The sequence below is a fragment of the Lytechinus variegatus genome, chromosome 12 (genome assembly GCF_018143015.1).
Source record: "Lytechinus variegatus isolate NC3 chromosome 12, Lvar_3.0, whole genome shotgun sequence".
Taxonomy (NCBI): Eukaryota; Metazoa; Echinodermata; class Echinoidea; order Temnopleuroida; family Toxopneustidae; genus Lytechinus; species Lytechinus variegatus.
In genome coordinates this window covers 2013773-2034025 of record NC_054751.1, presented here as the reverse complement: position 1 = coordinate 2034025, position 20253 = coordinate 2013773, and the positions used below count along the sequence as shown (strand labels likewise).

The window sequence follows — 20253 nt, the reverse complement described above, 5'->3', positions numbered from 1 at the left end:
AATTTCATCGAAATCAGATGTAACAAAAGAAAGTTATGACATTTTTAAGTTTCGCTTATTTTTCTCAAAACAGTTAAATGTACAACTCAGCGATATGCAAATGAGGGGGTCGATGATGTCCATCACTCTATTTCTTTTGGTTTTTATTGTTTGAATAATACATTATTTTCAATTTTTACAAATTTGACAATAAGGAACAACATAACTTAACCATAAACTGTTAAAATAATGGTAATTCGACATGTTCAGGGAGAAATAAAACTTTGTTTCACTTGACAAGGAGGAGAAAAAAAGAATATTTCATATAATAAAATACATAAGAAATAGTGAGTGGGTGACGTCATCAGTCTGCCAATTTGCATACCGACCAGGATGTGCATATAACTGTTTTGTGAAATAAAGCGTAACTTTGAAATGTCATAACTTTCTTATTTTACTGTACTTCTGATTTTGATGAAATTTTCGGTGTTTTGCTTGCTGGATTTTTCTCCTTTTTTCAAATCAACTTTTTGTTGGGGTGGACTTGTCCTTTAAAATTTAAGGCAAGAATCAAGGTCACGTTTGGCAACCTCAGCCTTGGATTGCATGGAAAACATCTTTGCAAGATACATAGCGGATTTGATCTCAGAAGGGCTTTTGATTTGGTCATGTCTCTGATATGTTCAAGGAGTTATCTTCCAGGATTGTATGCTGGATGGCAGCTCTTAATAGCAAGAAGATATCCAATTGAAATTTATGTCATTCTCTCCATACTAGAGTATAGTTCTCTAAAGTTCTTAAGACATTAGCATTGGGACAGGGTTATGGGCAGCTCCTCAGCGACTCAAACCTCGGTGAATGAGTCATCCACTGGGCCTTCAGGAACCTGATTTAGATTTCTTGTGTTAACCATCATTCTCAGCTGAAATCTTCTACTTCACAGGATTCAAATCAGCAATGTATCATTGGTACATGTATCAGTTAACGCAGTTTATAAAATAGGTGTATTATTTCAAGCATCGCGATTGGCCAATACGCGTCACATGACATCTAACTTTTCCGGTGCATTGCACGCTCAAACAGAACAGTGCGGTCCTAGGTGCGGTAGAAGTCCCGAGAGAAGTTCAACAAAAGTGTACTGTAACTTTTTAAGAATTTGTTCCTGTGTTGCTATTGTATAAAACAAATAATGCACTTGCTCTGTTGTGTGTAAAAGTAAATGCAGGGAAAGCCACCAGCGGCTCATGCACAGTGCGGCACCTATCTAAAGAAACCTTGTGTGCTCTGCATTTCCACTAACACACTCGGCTGCATGCATTATTTGTATAATGACCCTGTACCATAGAAGTGAAAGCACAAGTCCGATGACATCATCAGGCATCAAAAATGTGGACAGAGGCATCATCATGCTCATGAATTATTTATAACAAGCAGTAAAAACCAGGTTACAAAAGGCCTTCCGACTGGCAGTGTCACTCCATCTTGCATTCAACCAGGTTCTTCTCTCTTCTTCAACCGCTAGTTTTGTTTCAGGCACTACTTGACAAAGAACATAGCAAGTCTAATGGCCTTGTCAAAAGGCTAGTGCAAGGGACGACTTCACCTATTCCATGTGTATATACACTAACATCTTACCTTTCGATAAATGATCCAAATAAGCTTTATTTTCAAATAAGGCATTTTATCATCAAGATGAATAAAAAAAGCAACTCAAGACTTCTGATATCATTTCATCAAGTATTAAGCAATTATGAAAATATGTCTTGAAGTTTTTTAAGAACTATACCATACAACGCTAATAATTTTTAGTCAGACTCACTTCATGTGATGAAGATTGTGAAATAAGGCACTTTAAAGCAATTTCTTCTTCAAATGGTTATTGTCATTTTTTAATTTTCTTTCATTTTGATTGCTTTTTATGACATTAGCTTGCCTCACCCTTCCTCATGTCCCATTAGGCCTGACTTACCCTTACAGAATCATTTTAAATGACTATAGCATTGCCATGATGATTCTTACAGGAACTTGTTTCACTAATATCATGATATGATATGTCCCATGCTTGTCCAGAATCTTTGATTTTAAGTTATTTAAATAATTTAATCTTATTGTGTATACTACTGCATTGTAAATTATATATATATTCCTTTATTTTGTATATCATTTCATTTATGAAAATGTAGAGTTAATGTCTAATTAGTTTAGGCATTCAAAATAAATATTTGAAAGTGGATAATGTATTCCTGATAATTGATGTTTATTATAGTACCATATCAATTTTTGAAGCAGACATTTCCTTTGTTAGGTACAAAGTCCCTGATGATTTTTGTCATCTCTCTTGAAAATTGTACAATGAATTTAAAGTTTTTGTTGAGTAATGCCGAAAGAGCTGATACATTGGATACTTAACTCTAAAAATGACTATGTTTATTGATATTATTCCCACGTGACATTTGTTTGATGAAAATTGGTCTAGGAATGGCTGATGATATGAGTCTTGTGTTGATGGAAGGTAGAAGATTCCATTGCTATGAGTTCTGTGTGCGCATTCTATGAGAGGAGGTATCCATAGAAATATAGAGATACATACATCGCACAAAGAATCATCAATGATTCATCAATTGCTATCACTGTCTTCTGTTGATTCATCTTTCATGCATGAGCTAGTAAAACAAGTCACTTGGCAGATGAATTTTAATGTGAAAATCACATGTAGATATCTGCTCTGTAATATGATACCTCAATCACAGAAAATGGTCAATTTCTGTCTCTTTGAAATAATGTTGTATTTCCATAACTTCATTAAACAATTGTGTTTTCATAACTCCCTACTCTAGCTATTGCATGGTTAACAAAAGACTTAATGCATGGCTGATTGGATTGTTGAGTAACAACTAGTCTATTATACATCTTTATTTAATAAAATTATTGGACATCAAGCTTTATTTTAGATAAAAAAGAACTTTTATTTCTTGACCATTTTCTGTGATTTGGGTATCAACTTAAAGAGCAGATGTTTGTTACATGATAATAATTTGTTACTTGATTTACCACCTCCCATATCAGATCGCGAAGCCTGGCGTTCCATTGTTGATTGATTTTCAGAGGCGTCTGTTTTGTAGTGTAGTAGATGTTTGACTTTTCCTGTGATTTTCTTTTTGAAATTCAGATTCCACCCGTCAAGTGTCTGTTTGGCTTCTTCACATTGTTTGTACTCACTTAAAGGTCAAGTCCACCTCAGAAAAATTTTGATTTGAATCAATAGAGAAAAATCAGACGAGCACAATGCTGAAAATTTCATCAAAATCGGATGTAAAATAAGAAAGTTATGACATTTCAAAGTTTCGCTTATTTTCAACAAAATAGTGATATGAACGAGCCAGTTACATCCAAATGAGAGAGTCGATGATGTCACTCATTATTTCTTTTGTTCTTTATTGTTTGAATTATACAATATTGCAATTTTTACGAATTTGACGATTAGGACCTCCTTGCCTGAAGCACAAAATGTTAAAATAATGGAATTCCACTTTAGGGAGGATTGAAACTTCATTTCACATGACAATGACGAGAAAATAACAATATTTCATATTTCATATAATAAAATACAAAAGAAATAGTGAGTGAGTGATGTCATCAACTCTCTCATTTGGATGTGACTGGCTCATTCATATAACTATTTTGTTGAAAATAAGCGAAAATTTAAAATGCCATAACTTTCTTTTTTTACATCCGATTTTGATGAAATTTTCAGTGTTGTGCTTGTTGAATTTTTCTCTTTTTATTCAAATCAAGTTTTTGTTGAGGTGGACTTGTCCTTTAAGCATGAAAGACAAACCAGGTAAAGGAGGAGATTCAGAGACTTACTATGATAGGTTATTTGCCTATTACATTTATAACTAATTAATAATAAATCATTGATAATTCTTTGGAAGGATTGTATAAATAACCAGAGTAGAGTGATGGCTGCTATGTGGTAATTTTAATTATTTGCTTAAATGTCACCACACATACCATGAGTTAAATGGCAAATGATGTCATACATGAAATTTTTATAGAATATGATACAATTTTAATCAGTTTTACACCAATAACGCTTAAGCCATGATGCTTTGACATAATCTTTTAAGGCAGTAAATGCAATTTTGTCTCTAATCATTACGCAACACTGTTCCAGGAAATAAAGTTGTATAGGTAGGCCAAGTGCAATTTACAAATGTTAGATCTGTAAGTTTGGATTACATAGTTTTCATCATGTTCATGATATTGTAGTCTTTCAATTAATTCATACATTGATATGATAATATTAAAAGAGATTATCAAGGCTAACAATGATAACACTTAGCTTTTCAGTAAGAATATTAATTGCCATTGAATCTAAAAGAATATGGTATGATTTGTTTAGAAATTCAAAGTTGTTGAACAGCTCAGTTTGATTTCTAAAGCTTTCTTAAAGCACACAGAGACTTGGTAGTATCATTTTTATTTGTGCATTATCAACAATGATTATTTTTATTTTGCAGTAAAGAATTTTACTTGATCATTGTTTTACACTCTCTTTCTCAGTAGTATGCCATTAATGATTTATATATATTGTAATATGTCAATAAATCAAACATTTCAATCTATCAATATAATGTCAATTTATGAAAGAATGTAGATACAGGAAGAGAGGGAGGGGGGTAGAGAGGGCAGCAGAAATGAAGGAAAGAGGGGGGGGAGAGGGCATTTAGGTTTGAAGGAGAGGAAGGGGGTAGAGAAGGAAGGAAGGGAGGAAGAGGTGAGAGAGAGAGAGGGGGGGGGGGTAGAGAAGGCAGCAGGATAGGGGATATGAATGTTAGAGAGGGCTGCAGGGTATGAATTAAGGCAGCAGAGTATATGAAGGTGAGAGAGGGGGCAGCAGGATATGAAGGGGGGGGGGGTAGGGAGGTCAACGGGGTATAAAGAGGGATGGGTGTAGAGTAGACAGCAGGTTAAGAAGGTAGCGGGTATCACTATGATATATATACATATATAAATGTATACAAATGTGAGAAAAAATTACACATGTACAACAGCTGTGGCACCTCTTTTATTCAAATATTTTGTGAAAGAAATGGATGGAGAGAACAATTAATGGTAGGCGTGGCTTAAATCAAGGTTCCCCAGAGCTATCTGCCCTTTGGAAAAATAGGTAATGCCAAAAAAATGTCTGCCGGGAATCGAACCCCGGTCTGGCCTAGCTTTGAACGCCTGTGCCTTAACCACTAGACCACAGAGACGGGTTAGTGGCTAGGACGACCCCGATCCGATTGACCGTCAGACAGATTTTCGATACCATATTTGTCTAATTCCCACTTGATCTAATATCCAATTCGTCTATTTTCCATTTTGGCTAATAACCAGTTGGGCTAATTTTCACTTGGTCTATTATCCAATTTGTCTAATTCCCACTTGGTCTAATATCCAATTCGTCTAATGAGCAGTTGGGCTAAAACCATTTAATCTAATTTCCACTTCGGCTAATTTCCCCTTGGTCTAATTTTTATTTTGTCTCATTGTCATATGGTCCAATGACTGTTTGGTCTAAGTTACACTTGGTCTAATTTCAATTTAGTCTAATTTCCACTAACAGCCAAATGGTCTAATGACCAATTTCCCTTGGTCTAATTTTCATTTGGTCTAATTCACACTTGGCCTAATGTCCATTTATTATAATATAACATAATTCATTATTATTCATTTGAGCTAAAATTAACATATATGGTAATGGATAAATAAATACGCCATGCATCAGAGCATGGGCGGGGCTGGTGGGCACAAAACCTCACCGTGAAGAACTATCGATGACGAGATAGTCGCTCATCGAAAGAATGATTCTAATCAAATGTAATTCTCATAATCTGCTCCCCTACATTTGAGGGGGGGGGGGGAGACGGACCCCCCTTAATATTTTTTTGATAATTTTTTTTCTTTTTGCTTGTCCAATTTTTTTACCTGTGTCCATCACTAAATTTCAGGTGGCCCCCCCCCTTATTTTTTTTTCCTTCCGCCGCCAATGCCAGACCAGTCGTAGACCAATAGGGTCGTACTGTGTTCGGTGACCTTAACACACTATAGTGTCTCAATTGGGATTATAATTATACAACAACAAAAAAACACCGTTGACTTAATCATATCATATCGTATCATACTTTGTAAATCATATATATTGCTCTCTACCACCTAAAGGTGATAATTGTGTTTTAAGAACTATAAAAGACCACACATTTCACTAGCGTATCATTTTACAAATTTTATTTCATCATCTGTCATTTGACATGCATTTCATTTCATTTTATCTTTAACAAGCAACAACATTACTGTAACTTTGCCATGACATTGATTCCTTGTTTAAACCTCGATCTATCTGATGACGTTTTGACTTCCTCACCAGTGGCGTACCGTGGGTCACGGCATGGGGGGGGCACCAGCAAAAATTTTGAGTCACTTAGGGAGCGCGCGCGAAGCGCGCTCAGTTGCCAGCTATACTGACCTATTGGAGACATTTTAAGGACATGCAGCGTCATTAAACGGATATGTATCTCACTGATTAGATAATGCGAGCGCGAAGCGCGAGCTTAAAATTTTTGATATTGAGACCTAAAAAGGGACATTTTAAGCCAATATTTTAGGAATCCATTAAGAGTATACATATCTTAGCATAGTCATCTAAGTGCCATCCATTGCTGCTTTTGTTAGAATTACATCTAAACACATTAAACACTTTTTAATCATTGTAATCATGATAATCATACGCATCTCACTAATCAAATAATGCGAGCGCGAAGCGCGAGCTGAAAATTTAGAACTGAAGAGGGGCACTATAAGGCTTGTTTCTAGGAATTCACATAGACCGTACTCACTAACCAAATGATGCGAGCGCGAAGCGCCAGCTAATTTTTTTGTACATATTAACCCCAAACCTGGATATTTTAAGGACTATTTTTTGGGGGAATCCATTAAGAGTATCTCACCATTGTCATCTAATGCGAGTGTCAAGCACTTTCTGATTTTGTTAGAATTACATCTAAACACATAATGCACATTTTGTTGTCATAGTCATACGCATCTCACGAATCAAATACTGCGAGCGCGAAGCGCGAGCTGAAAATTTAGGAAATTCAGAACTGAAGAGGGACATTCTAAGGCTTGTTTGCTGAAATTCACTAAGACCGTACGAATTTCACTAACCAAAATGATGCGAGCGCGAACCGCGAACAGAAATTTTTTTATATTGAGATCAGAAAAATTGATATTTTAAGGACTGATTTTAGGAATTCATGAAGAGAGACATCTCACCAATCAACTAATGTGAACGTTAGCACGGACAGGAAATGTTTTATATTAAGACCTTAAAATAGGGTAATCACTTTAAGTGGTCATGAAAAAGAAGCAAATGTCACTCCATAAAACAATAATAACTCGAATTGCGAGGAAATATATGAACGTTAGCACGGACAGGAAATGTTTTATATTAAGACCTTAAAATAGGGTAATCACTTTAAGTGGTCATGAAAAAGAAGCAAATGTCACTACATAAAACAATAATAACTCGATTTGCGAGGAAATATATTTGGTGTATATTGATTTGAAAACGGGAGGTTTTAGTACAACACGATTAACAGGATTATACATCTCGTTAAACGGTCTATGCTAGCACCAGGAACAATGAAGACATAGGCTCTGAGCAAATAATGTTTTACAAAGTTATGAAAAAATGCTTCTTATATAATATAACATAACATAACATTTTAATGAACAATAACTTCTTCTTCCCCCCCCCCGACGTTTCTCTTTTCTCCTTTTCTCCCTCTTTTTCTCCTTTTCCTCGTTTTTTTTTTGCCAGCGATTGGGGGGGGGGGGGCACGTGCCCCCCCCGTAGTTACGCCACTGTTCCTCACAACACCCTTTTGTTATCATTAAAGCGACAATTTAATGCCCATATCTGCGGATATTGTAACCATTATCAAGTCGCAAACAGGATACATAAACCCTTTTTTAGAACAGCACAATAACAAACGTTACCGAAATAATCTTCCCGCCTTCTTCTCGTATAACTCTATGACTTATTCAGCTTCACCACCTCCTGCCATTATCGCTTCTTCGTTCTCCCTTTGTTACATTCTCAATCTCTCCTTTCCTTAGTTATTTTTTCTTCAAGTAAGATGAAAGTTCTGCAAGTCTTCATCAATATTAAACATCCACCCCTCTCTCGTTTTGTGTCTCTCTTGTCCTGTTCCCTGACTTTATCTCTGACCCCCATCTTTCCCTTTGTCATTCAAGTTCGATTCTTTTTATTCTGCCCCCCCCCCCTCTACCTTTCAACCCTGTCTCCCTCTCTCTCTTCATGTTAGGTAATTCTTCATTAGGCCTTATCTCTCTTATATTTTCCCTTTCCCAGTCTTCTTCTCCCTTCCTTCACTACTCTCCCTCACTCTCTTTTCTCACTCCTTACCTTCACTCAACCTCTAACCCCTCCTCTCTCTCTCGATGGCGGCGGAGGCAGGCATCAAAATTTAGGGGGGGCGGAAGCAATATTATCACCCACATTTTCCCCAGTCGGCTTGTTTAGGGGGCAGCCCCCACCAAAGTCTGAATTTTTAAGTACATCTTATTTTTTTAAAAATTACAAACAGGATAAGATATCTAAGGCAGGCGGGTGTCCAGGATTTTGGACCCGGGGGCCCGATCAAATTTTGGTGCCCCTGTGTACTTTTCGAAAAATGGTGCCCCCATGAATACGATGGGTATCTAAATAAATATTATATGCAAGCGCGTAGTGCGAGCTGAAAATTTTTGATATTCCGACACGAATCTGGGACATTTTAGCTATCTTTTTAAAACCATGAACATGATGGGTATCTATCTAAACAATTGATGCGAGCGTGAAGCGCGAGCTGAACAATTTCTATAATATAACCTAAAAGTCTGGCATTTCTGGAACACTTTTGGTGATCATGAGCAAGACGAGTATCTAAACATTTTATGCGAGCGCGTAGCACGAGCTGAAAATTTTTGATATTCCCAACCCAAAACTGGACATGCTAAGCACTTCTTGTGACCCTGAACAGCCAGGATGTAACTATGAGCAGGATAAGCATCTACGTGTATATAAACAGTTCATCCGAGCGCGAAGCGCGAGCTAAATAAATTGGATATTTCGACTTAAAATTCGGACATTTTAAGCACTGTTAGTGATCATGAACAAAATAACAGTTTAGGAGAGCGCGAGTAGAGAACTTTTGATATTCCGACCCCAAACTTGTGATTCTAAGCACTTTTTGTGACCCTGAACAGCTAGGATGGGTATCTATCTAAACAATTCATGCGAGCGCGAAGTGCAAGCTGAAAAAATATGATATTATGACCCAAAACTTGATAGCACGTTCGGTAGTCATGAAAAGGATGGTTATCATCCCAAATATTTTATGCGAGTGCGAAGCGTGAGCTAATTTTTTTTAATTCTGACCTAGAACTTAGACATTCTAAGCACCTTTACTAATCATGAAAAGGATGGTTATCTAACTAAACAGCGGGTGTATCTCCCCCTCATTATCAATCAAATCCGCCATCAGGCCACCTACTTCGTTTTTCCCATTTTTCCTCGGTCTCTCTCCCCCTCCCATTTCTCTATCTGATTGTCTATCGCTTCCGACTATCGCTTCACAATTAAAAATATATATATATTCGAAACAGAAGTAAAATTATATTACCAAGGTTAAAAGATGTAAGACAACCCTATCAAGAACAACCACGCCCTACTTATCATGATTTTATAGGTTTTTTTCCGAAGGAGACGGATTACGAAACAATGAATCTTTCATTTATTGCTTCTTCAAAAAACAAACAAAAAAAAAAACCCGAAGTATTGATGTCACCTGTTGCCCTTGTAATTCGATTTGTTTAAAATTCATTTGTAAAACTACCGACAGTTATCCGTATCTTGTGAATTCTAAAAGTGACTCCAGGGACGAGATTGCCCACCATTTTATAATTCAAATATCCAAGACTGTTATGAAGTTCGGTTTATAAAAAACAAGTTTGACTTCATACATCTGACATCCTGTATATCATACCGAAATTGGATTCAATTTTTGGTTCATAAATAGTGAAAGCTTGCGATAATTGAAGACCATACATGCTTAACTCGCCATGCAAAGATGGCTCAATTATCTTGGTAAACTGTCCACACCAGTAGCTGCTTCATCTGCACTATAGTAGGCCGCAGTCACACAGTCACCTACGTTGAGTTACGTCCAGATAGATACGGATTAGTGGACGGACGCGACATGGACGCAGCCATCCGCAGGGTCGTAAGGAGACGTATATTTTCGTAACTGATCCGTGGACGCAGACGTACGGCGCCAAGCCTGCGAAATTCTGAAATGTTCTAAATTTCGCAGGGAGTCGCTGCAGATGCTGACTAACGCAAGTAACCGTAAATAAACGCAACTATTCGTAAATGACTACGTAACTATCCATAGCTTGGACGCAGATTATCCGTAAAAATTACATCGCGTCCATTCGCGTCCACCGTAGGTATTCGCAATTACCCGCAAGTACTTGTATCCGAACACTTAAGTCCATTTGAAATCGAATTGCATTGTTTACGAACAAGTACGGATGCTGTGACAATCGCGTCCGTTTACTGTAGCCGGGGAGTTGAACCCACGCTTTCCCCTATCTCTACCACCTTGCTTCTTGGGCAAATTTTCAAATTCATTTTATTCACATCAATTTGAAAAACGAACAAGAATTCATACAATATAAACAGGAAACAATTGTTACATATAAGATGAATTGTAAGAGAAATTACAAATATATTCAGTCATTCAGGTTATTTTTTTTCTCTAAGTTTATGGCAAGAATATTCCAGAATATCTACACGCATATTTAGTGAGGCATTGTATGTCTGGTATTTCCGTAATTACAATAGAGACCCTGGTGGTACGGACCCATGGTGAATTTCACTATGATCATTTAAGAGTCTTCTAAAATGGGATTGCTCTAGAAAGGAGAATATTCTGTTCAAAGATAGACCGGGCTTCCAGAATAGTGGAAATTTGTATATATAAGCTGGCAGTTTCTTGATCATGTACCAGATCAGAACTCCGACTTTCACGCCAGTCTTCATGTCAGAGTATTGTTCACTTCTATGTGATTTACAACATTAACTTCTGTACTGTTTGCAGTTATTTTGAGAAAGAAATTATCAGTTCTCATTAAGATCATCAACCTATTCTATAAAGAAGATATTTCATCAACCCATGGATTGCTGAAATCAAATGTTATCAACTTTGTCTTCACAGACTCACTATACAGTGATTCTAACCCATCCCGTTTCAACATAACGTCGCCAGCATTATGGACTTTAATCAAAGGAATCATTACTACCCAAGTTGGATTTGGATTTAATACAGGATTAACCACTACTTTTCAAGATATGTAAGGTAGATTTTATTTTGTTTGGTGTATAATCTATTTCCTGTTAATAAAGAAAGGAATCAACTTTTAGAATTTATTGAACCTGTTATTGCATGGTTGCAGTATCGCAACACAATCAATACAACAAAATTCCATATACCTTGTACCTTGTAGTTCCGTTCCCTGAAGACCTCCACCAGGAAGGGTAACTCAGGGCTGACGAGAGTGGGAGTATTATTACTCTGTTTTGCTTTGTTGCTGGTTTTGCATGTTTAGTTTTGCTTTAAGTATGTCAGTGCTTTAGGAGGATACCATATCCGCTGTGAGATTATTCCAGTGGGAGATTGCTTCAGGGAAGAAGGAATTAGCCAGTTGGGTAGTTGTGATGAACTTTGAAGTGACGTCATACAGTTCATCATGGGATCTTCTTAATCTCGTTATTTTTCTCGTGGCATATTTATTTAAGTCAAGTTGAGTTTCTATTATGACTTTAGGAAAAAAACAAAACCAACATGCAGTAGACGAAGGTGATTGACAAAGTCCAGAGACCTATCGAGGCCAACCCATAAAGTTCTACGCTTGATGGAGATTTGACAAGGTATGAATTATATTTTTGTCTAGATAAAATAATATAATAATAAACACACGCTCGCATTTTGCGTCATTCGAATGACGCAGTTTGAGAGTGTGAATGCAAAATAGCGTAATTGAAAATGCGCAATTGAAATGATGGTATCGAGTGGTTTTCCAGTAACGATATTCCAGAATGACGGAGCGAATGCTTCGACCTCTAAGACGTAATTCTAGTGGTGGAGCTTTCGGTGACTTCCACAGAACCCTCCCCCCACTATTCTCTGCTCTGTTTGCCTGAGCCATGTGAACGAAAGATGATTTTAGCGTCATTACAATCCGGCATTACAATTAAGCATTCAAATGACGAGAGGGTGTGAAACCCCTAGGCCCAACTATCATCACGATAGAGATGGACAATTTCGGTTGTCCAAATCGTTCCAGATGACAAGTCCTTCGTATCTAATAGATTTCTATTAAAAAATATACATATATTTTGGAGATAATTCATTGATATTTCTTGTTGAATACATAATTGTATTATCATTAATAGGTAATGTTTAAAGTAACCATATAGCAGGGTCCCTTTTGGATTAAGAAATTAAGAAACAAGTTAGAAAATAGCCATGTAAATCATAAATATTTTAAAATTGTTATTCTTTTTGTACGTTTTGGTGTAAAATATCACTTTTCTTATAAATAAGATGATGTGCTTGCCCAGATTATAGTACAATATGTTTGACAAGGCAGTAGCGTACGAAAGGGGGAGGGGTTCACACTGTATGAAAAGTGGACAAGCATGATAAAAAGTCTTCATCAAAAATTTGAGGCCGTTTCGTTTCCAAACAAAAATTTGACAAGCAAAAATAAAAAAAAAACAAATAAATAAAAAATAAAAAAAAAGGTCTTCACAAATAAAAACTGAAATCCTTTCGTACCCCCCCCCCCAAAGGTCTTCACCAAAAATTTGAGATCCTTTCGTATTACAAAAAATTGGACAAGCAACAAAAAAAGACAAAAAAAAAGTCTACAACGAAAAGTTGAGGTCGTTTCGCACCCCAAAAATATTAGGGCGGGATGGAACTCCTGTGACCACTTCTCCGCCTACAACATGGGTTTCAAAAAAGTTAACGGGGGGGGGGGGGGGTTGTTATTGGTAGGGAACCTATATCCCCATTATTATTGTTTTCTTGATATAATTACTTTTGCCTTTCAAGATTCATTAACAATTTGTTGACAAGAAGTAAGAGATATAGTTTAGTGAATATTCTTATGCACGTATTGGCATTAAGAATACTTTTTTGATAAGCCATACATTGACTTTTCCCATACACCATTTTCTAATCCAAAAATTTGCATATATTTATGTAAAATTATATCTTTTTCACATTCTTTCTTTTATGTAAAATGCATATTTCTACATTTGAAAAATCATTACTTTGGAGGTATAAAGTTGTTTTCTATGTATGTACTGTTTGGGAAGTGATGTTCCGAGCCTTCATAAATATTCTTAACATTCCGTAACATTCCGCACCTGTCCTTAAATATCACCAAGTGTTTAAAAGTATCCGGAAGAATACGCAAATCGAAAGAACAAATAACGCATCAATTCGTAAGAATGTCAGAAAGTGGACGCAAGAATCCGCATCTAGACGTCTCTATACGTCCGAATCTTTTCTGTAGGTATATACATAATACTAACGATTGGTGATGGGAAGGGATCCGCGGAGATCCGCAGGAAAATTGACTTTTTTGACGCAACGGTAGACGGTGTGTGACAGAGGCTTTTATAGCAAGCAACACTATGGGCGTATATCCGCTCGCTTTCTATTCGTTAGGGGGATGTGCTTATTACGTAATGTCCCCAGATTGATTTTCTGCGGATCGACACCATTGGCAAGGAACCAGAGGACCGACGGTTTAATGTCCTTCCGACAAATGTCCGAGGCACCTGGTACTGAGGATTTAATGAATTATCAAAGGGTACTAGCGCTCCAAGTGGGAATCGAACCCGAGTCGCCGGAATACGAAACCCCGCTCTTCTGACTGAGCTATTAGTCCAGGATAGGCCCCATAGAAAATTGACCAAACCTTGTTTTTTATATATACAATATATTTTGATTGTTTCTTGTCAATTCGAGGGTGCTGATTACGAATCTGGATGATGCCACTCGTGTAACCTTGAGCATTTTCCGCAAATTGGCAAAATCCAATATGGCCGCCAAAATATGCAAATTACCCATGAAACTCGTAAAATTGTCCACACATTGGCTGTGAAATGCATGAAATTGCATGGCAGGAGTGAAATACAATCTTTAAAAAATTATTTTTGACGAAATATTCATTTTCCTGATATTCAAAATGGCCGCCATAGGCTATTGTATACACTATCATGTACAATACAAATAGGGAAAACTAATTTTCAAACAAATGAGCACTAAACTACAAAAATCGCGATGTATGAACGAAGTAATATATGCAAATCATCATTACTAATGAGATACATTATTTATTATGTCAAATATGGGAACATTGCTGTATTTTGATATATAAAATAGCCGCCACTGGCCCAAAGAGTATTATGTACAATGGCAATGGCCGGGGCCAAAAAAATGACAAGATTGAGCATTAAATGCATATTATTAGGATAAACGAGTGGAATACTGACTAAAAACATTATTTTGAATACGCCATTTATGTGATAAATGCTGTATTTTGAAATTCAAAATGGCCGCCATAGCCCCTTTATTCATCATGTACAATGCGAATGGAGAAACTAATTTTCACACGAGTAAGAAACATAAAATGCATGTAATGTGATCTATGAGTAAAATATTGTCTGACAACATGTTTCATAGCAAGACATATCATTTATTTTGTCATACATGAGATAAATACTGTATTATGAAATTCAAAATAGCCCCTATAGGCCCTATAAGTATTATTTACAATGTGAAGTGGGACATAGAATTTTGAAAGAATTTGGATTTGCTTGACTATGACATCCATATAATCCTGTTGTATGAGTAAAACGTTATGTGAAAACATTTTTTTTAATCATCGAATTTCTTCTTCCATAGGCCTATATAGGTGATAAATACTTTTTTGACATTCACAATAAACTCTACAAGCCCTAACTAAATTACGTAACATGCGAACAGGGAAACTAATTTTCACAAGAGTGAGAATCATAAAATGCATATAACTGTGATGTAGGAGTAAAGATATTGTCTTAAACATTATTTCTAACTAAATACATCACATATTGGTCGTGGACATGGTGGGGGTAATAAATGCTGTACTTTGAAATCCAAAATGACTGCCATAGGTCCTAAAAGTATTGTGTATATTGTAACATGGGACATATAATTTTGACAGAATTTGGCTTTGCTTGACTCTAAATATTGCATATAGTTTCGAATTGTGATGTAAGGGTGAATTATTGTCTAAAACCATGGTTTCTAACGAGATATATCATAATGTTGTGTATTTAAGGTGATAAATGCTGCATTTTTAAACTGAATATGGCCACCATAGCATAGGCACTTATCGTATAATATACAATTTGGGTGGAGACAAATAATGATCACAAAATCGGGTTTATGGCAGCCATTTTGAATGTTGAAATACAGTATTTATCACCTAAATTACATAAGATATGATATATTTTTTTTATAAATCATGTTTTCAGACAACATTCCACTCATAAATCACCATTTGACCAAGCAAAGCCAAATTCTGTTGAAATGATTTGTTCCCATTCATATTGTGCATAATACCGTAAGGGACTGTAGCGGCCATTTTGACTTTAAAATAACCGTATTTATCACCTAACTGGCAGAATGAATTATATATCTTGATAGAAATTATGCTTTCAGACAATATTTTCATCATAGATCACTATTACGTGCATTTATGGTGCTCACTCCTGTGAATATTGGTTTCCCACTTTGCATTGTACATAATACAGTTAATGTCGATGGCGGCCATTTTGAAAGTCGAAATACAATATTTAACACAAACTTGAAACTTGAATGATATATTTTGTTAGAAAATACGTTTTTAGACCGGTATCCAATCAATTTTTCACATGTGTATGCATTTTAGCGCTCACTCTTGTGATTTCCTTTCTCCCATTTCTCATTGTGCATAATACTTTTAGGGCCTTTGGCAGCCATTGTGAATATCAAAATACAACATTCACCACATACATGGTATACTAATAATATATTTCGTTAATAAATATGTTTATAGTCAGTATTCCACCTGTTTACTCTTTATAATAAGCATTTCAGTGATCACTCTTGTGAATTTTTTGGCCCCCATTGCCATTGTACGCAATACTATTTGGGCCAGTGGCGGCTATTTTAGATATCAAAATACAGCAATGTTCCAATATATGACATTATAAATGATATCTCGTTAGTAATGATGATTTGCATATATTACTTTGTTCATACATCACGGATTTTTTTTGCAGTTTAGTGTTCATATTTGTGAAAATTAGTTTTCCCTATTCATATTGTACATAATAAGGTATACAATGACCGATGGCGGCCATTTTGAATAACAGGGAAATAAATATTTTGTTAAAAATTATGTTTTCAGAGAGTATTTCACTCCTGCCACACAATTGCATGCATTTCACAGCCAATGTGCGGACAATTTTATGATTTTCGTGGGTAATTTGCATATTTTGGCGGCCATATTTTGCCAATTTGCGGAAAATGCTCAAGGTTACACGAGTGGCATCATTCAGATTCGTAATCAGCACCCTCGAATTGACAAGAAACCATCAAAAAATATTGTATATATAAAAAACAAGGTTATGCCTCTTCTATCCTGGACTATATCGCGTCTGCTAAGGATGCAAACGACCTGACTTTTCTTTTAAACAGTATTTTTATACATTCTGTAAACAGAGAAACATTCTCTACAATGGTTTGTTCGGCGGAGCAAAATTGCTATTTCTTCTTAAAGGACAAGTCCACCCAAACAAAAACTTGAATAAAAAGAGAATGAAAATTCAACAAGCATTACACTGAAAATTTCATCAAAATTGGATGTAAAATAAGAAAGTTATGGCATTTCAAAGTTTCACTTCATTTCACAAAACAGTTATATGCACATCTCGTTCGGTATGCAAATGAGGAACTGATGACATCACTCACTATTTTCTTTTTGTATTTTATTATATGAAATATTTTTATTTTCTCGTCATTGTCATGGGAAATGAAGTTTCATTTCTCCCTGAACACATGGAATTCCATTATTTTAACATTTTGTGCTTCAGGCAAGGAGGTCCTAATCGTGAAATTCGTAAAAATTGAAATATTGTATAATTCAAACAATAAAAAAACAAAAGAAATAGTGAATGAGTGACATCATCAACTCTCTCATTTCGATGTAACTGGCTCGTTCATATAACTATTTTGTTGAAAATAATCGAAACTTTGAAATGTCATAACTTTCTTATTTTACATCCGATTTTGATGACATTTTCAGCATTGTGCTTGTCTGATTTTTCTCTATTGATTCAAATCAACATTTTCTGAGGTGGACTTGACCTTTAAACATGTTCACGAGGACATGAATCAATTATATTCCTCTTGATTTCATGGTCAGGGAGTTTGATAAAGGTGACTCTTTTCCTTAGTCCAAAAGATAATGAAGTGAAATAATAATCTAAATGTTCTTCCCTTTCGATAGTTTCCACATCTCTTGCTCAGACAGACAAGCAGTATATCCTTATCAATTTGCATAATTTATAATTCATCAATTTCTGACGTCCGGAGAATACATGTCAGTATCCTTACACAAAGCGAATCTGGCAAGCTATAACTTTCCACAGAAGAGGATTTTCCGGAAAGCATTTCTGAACTTGCGGTTTGTTAAAAGCTCTCAATTCTGACGTCCGAAAAAAGCACGATAAATGGTGAGAGCACCAATTTGAATCTGTCTGTTACACTATAATTTTCCACAGAAAAGGATTTTTCTGAAAGCGTTTCTGAAGTCGCGGTTAAAAGTCGTATAAATTATGGGGTTTAGAATAGAATTACACCATCCAAGCCAGGTAACAACCTGAAATGCAATAGGAGAGACGGGACAGTTTGGGCAGATCCCAAGAAGAACGTTTATAATGAAAAACGGTAACCAGCAGCAGATGAAGACACCCACTACTATAGCGAGAACAAACGCGGCACGCCGTTCGCGGGAGACCGATATCTGTCGCCGTCTGACGAACGCAGGATGGTTTCGATGGTGGTTGACGGCGTTCGCTATCGCCAGCGTCGTTGGAGCGTCATCAGCAATCAATGTCACTCGCTTCGTTTGGGGTTTTACCGATAAATGTTTTTTATCAATCTGCCCGTCTTCTGTAACATTGTTTGCTCCGTTTGCAGATTGCGTCCTTTCATCACTTAATTTATCTGCAGCACTTATATCAGTGTTTTCCAGACTTATTTCCATTAGGTGTTGGTTGTTAGGTTTGGTATTCATACTTGGATTCAGCGATGCCGCACTCGGTTGTCCCTCACTGTTCGTTGCACTGACATTGTTATTTGTATGACTATTGCGATTGTTGCAAGGAGTTGCCGAAGGGTTACTGCTTGTGGGGTTGCTACTAGTAGCGCTGCTGCTGCATGCAGTCGAGCTACCATTGTTTGCTGCTCGTGTCGTTGCCTTTACCGTGGCAGCCGGTACCGTCGACACGCTCATAATCGCTGGACGTACTCGACGACGACTATGGTGTCGCGCGGCCACAAGAATCCTCTGGTAAACGATCAAGACAATGACACACGGAATGTAGAATGAAACCATCGACGAGATGATCGCAAAGACAGGGCTGATGTTGAGAACGCAGAAGTTACTCGTCGTTGGGTCGTAGCCGCCGACGAAGAGGAGGGCGGGAATGCTGACGATGATAGAGAGGACCCAGGCCACGGTAATAGCCACCGTTGCCATTAACGGTGTCCGACGGAGAGCGTACCAGACAGGTCGTGTGATGGCCATGTAGCGGTCGAGAGCGATGACGCAGAGGTTCCAGATGGATGCCGTGCTCATAAGGACATCAAGACACACCCAGACATCACAGATGATTATACCAAGGCGCCATTCACCTGCCAGTTCCTATATGGAGAGGTAATGGGGGAATATCAACATGGCCAATAAGCATTAATGTACGGGGATATGTAAACAGCATTATGTGAATATTACCTGATTATGACGTCACAATGAATCAGAATAGAATGGGAAAGCAGTTTCTAGTCTTTGCATAAAAGTAGAAGTAGAATCGCTGCCAAACAAGCGATGCGACATATTCAAACTCCCAATATAACAATGTTCTAATTTGGTAAAAAAAAAAAAAACCGCCTCATCGAACTCTTCACATCATTATCAAACTTCCTGATAACATTGATGATATTCTTATCAATCTCCTTTAATTTTCAACATTGGTTTTCCAAGGTTTTTAAATCCTTTTACCGGTGTTAGTACTTTCTTAACATTATTGTCGAAGTATGTTTACCTGTATAGCAGCTAACGGCATGACAATACCACATACTGCCAGGTCGGCTATTGCTAGCGAAACGATGAAATAGTTAGCAACGATTCTGAGTGGAGCGAACCTAAAAACAGCAATACAAACCAGAGTGTTGCCGACGAGACCGCATATCTATGGTGTGAAGGAGAGAAAGGCATAAATCATTACATTGAAAACATTGTAAACATTGTTAAGAATGTAATAAAACAAGTGAGAGAGAATAAATGAATGCACGAATGGAACTACTGTTAGTTCCTGGGAACTCCGCACATTCGCACCTTCCAGATATTGAAGTACCTTCACAGCACTTGCATCTTTCAAACACAAGGGGTGCAAACTAGGACCTATAAAGGTGCCCCCAGTGTGCAGTGCTAAAGTTTCTTATTTTGATCCTTTTCATGTTTTAAAGTTTTGAAGAAATCTAATAGTTAAAAAAGAAAAAAAGTTTCTGTGACTGTGTTAGAGATACTTACCAGTACGACTGGTAGAATGACAAGTGCGACGATGTTGCGATTGGCAGGGGTTTCGTTGGAGCGGTCTGTCGTTCCAACCTCCGAGATGTTGTTCGCCGTTGTCTGAAACTCGATGAAGTTCGTTGCGGGAAGTGGTGTTTCAGTGATATGGAACCATGGATCGTACGACGTCCATTCGGCACCGGGGAAGGTAACTTCAGACGCCATTCCTCACAACTTTCTGTGTGAATGATAAATAGATAGGGA

At 36.9% G+C, this 20253-nt stretch overlaps 1 protein-coding gene across 1 annotated transcript; it reads right to left on the bottom strand.

Moving 5' to 3' along the window:
* Positions 1–17528: 17528 nt before the first annotated feature.
* On the bottom strand, positions 17529–20253 carry LOC121425466 (probable G-protein coupled receptor No18). Its single transcript, XM_041621527.1, has 3 exons — positions 20008–20253; positions 19520–19666; positions 17529–19122 (listed from the first exon to the last, which is right to left on the bottom strand). The coding sequence occupies exons 1-3, from the start codon at positions 20212–20214 to the stop codon at positions 17962–17964; spliced, it is 1515 nt and encodes a 504-aa protein (XP_041477461.1). The 5' UTR covers positions 20215–20253; the 3' UTR covers positions 17529–17961.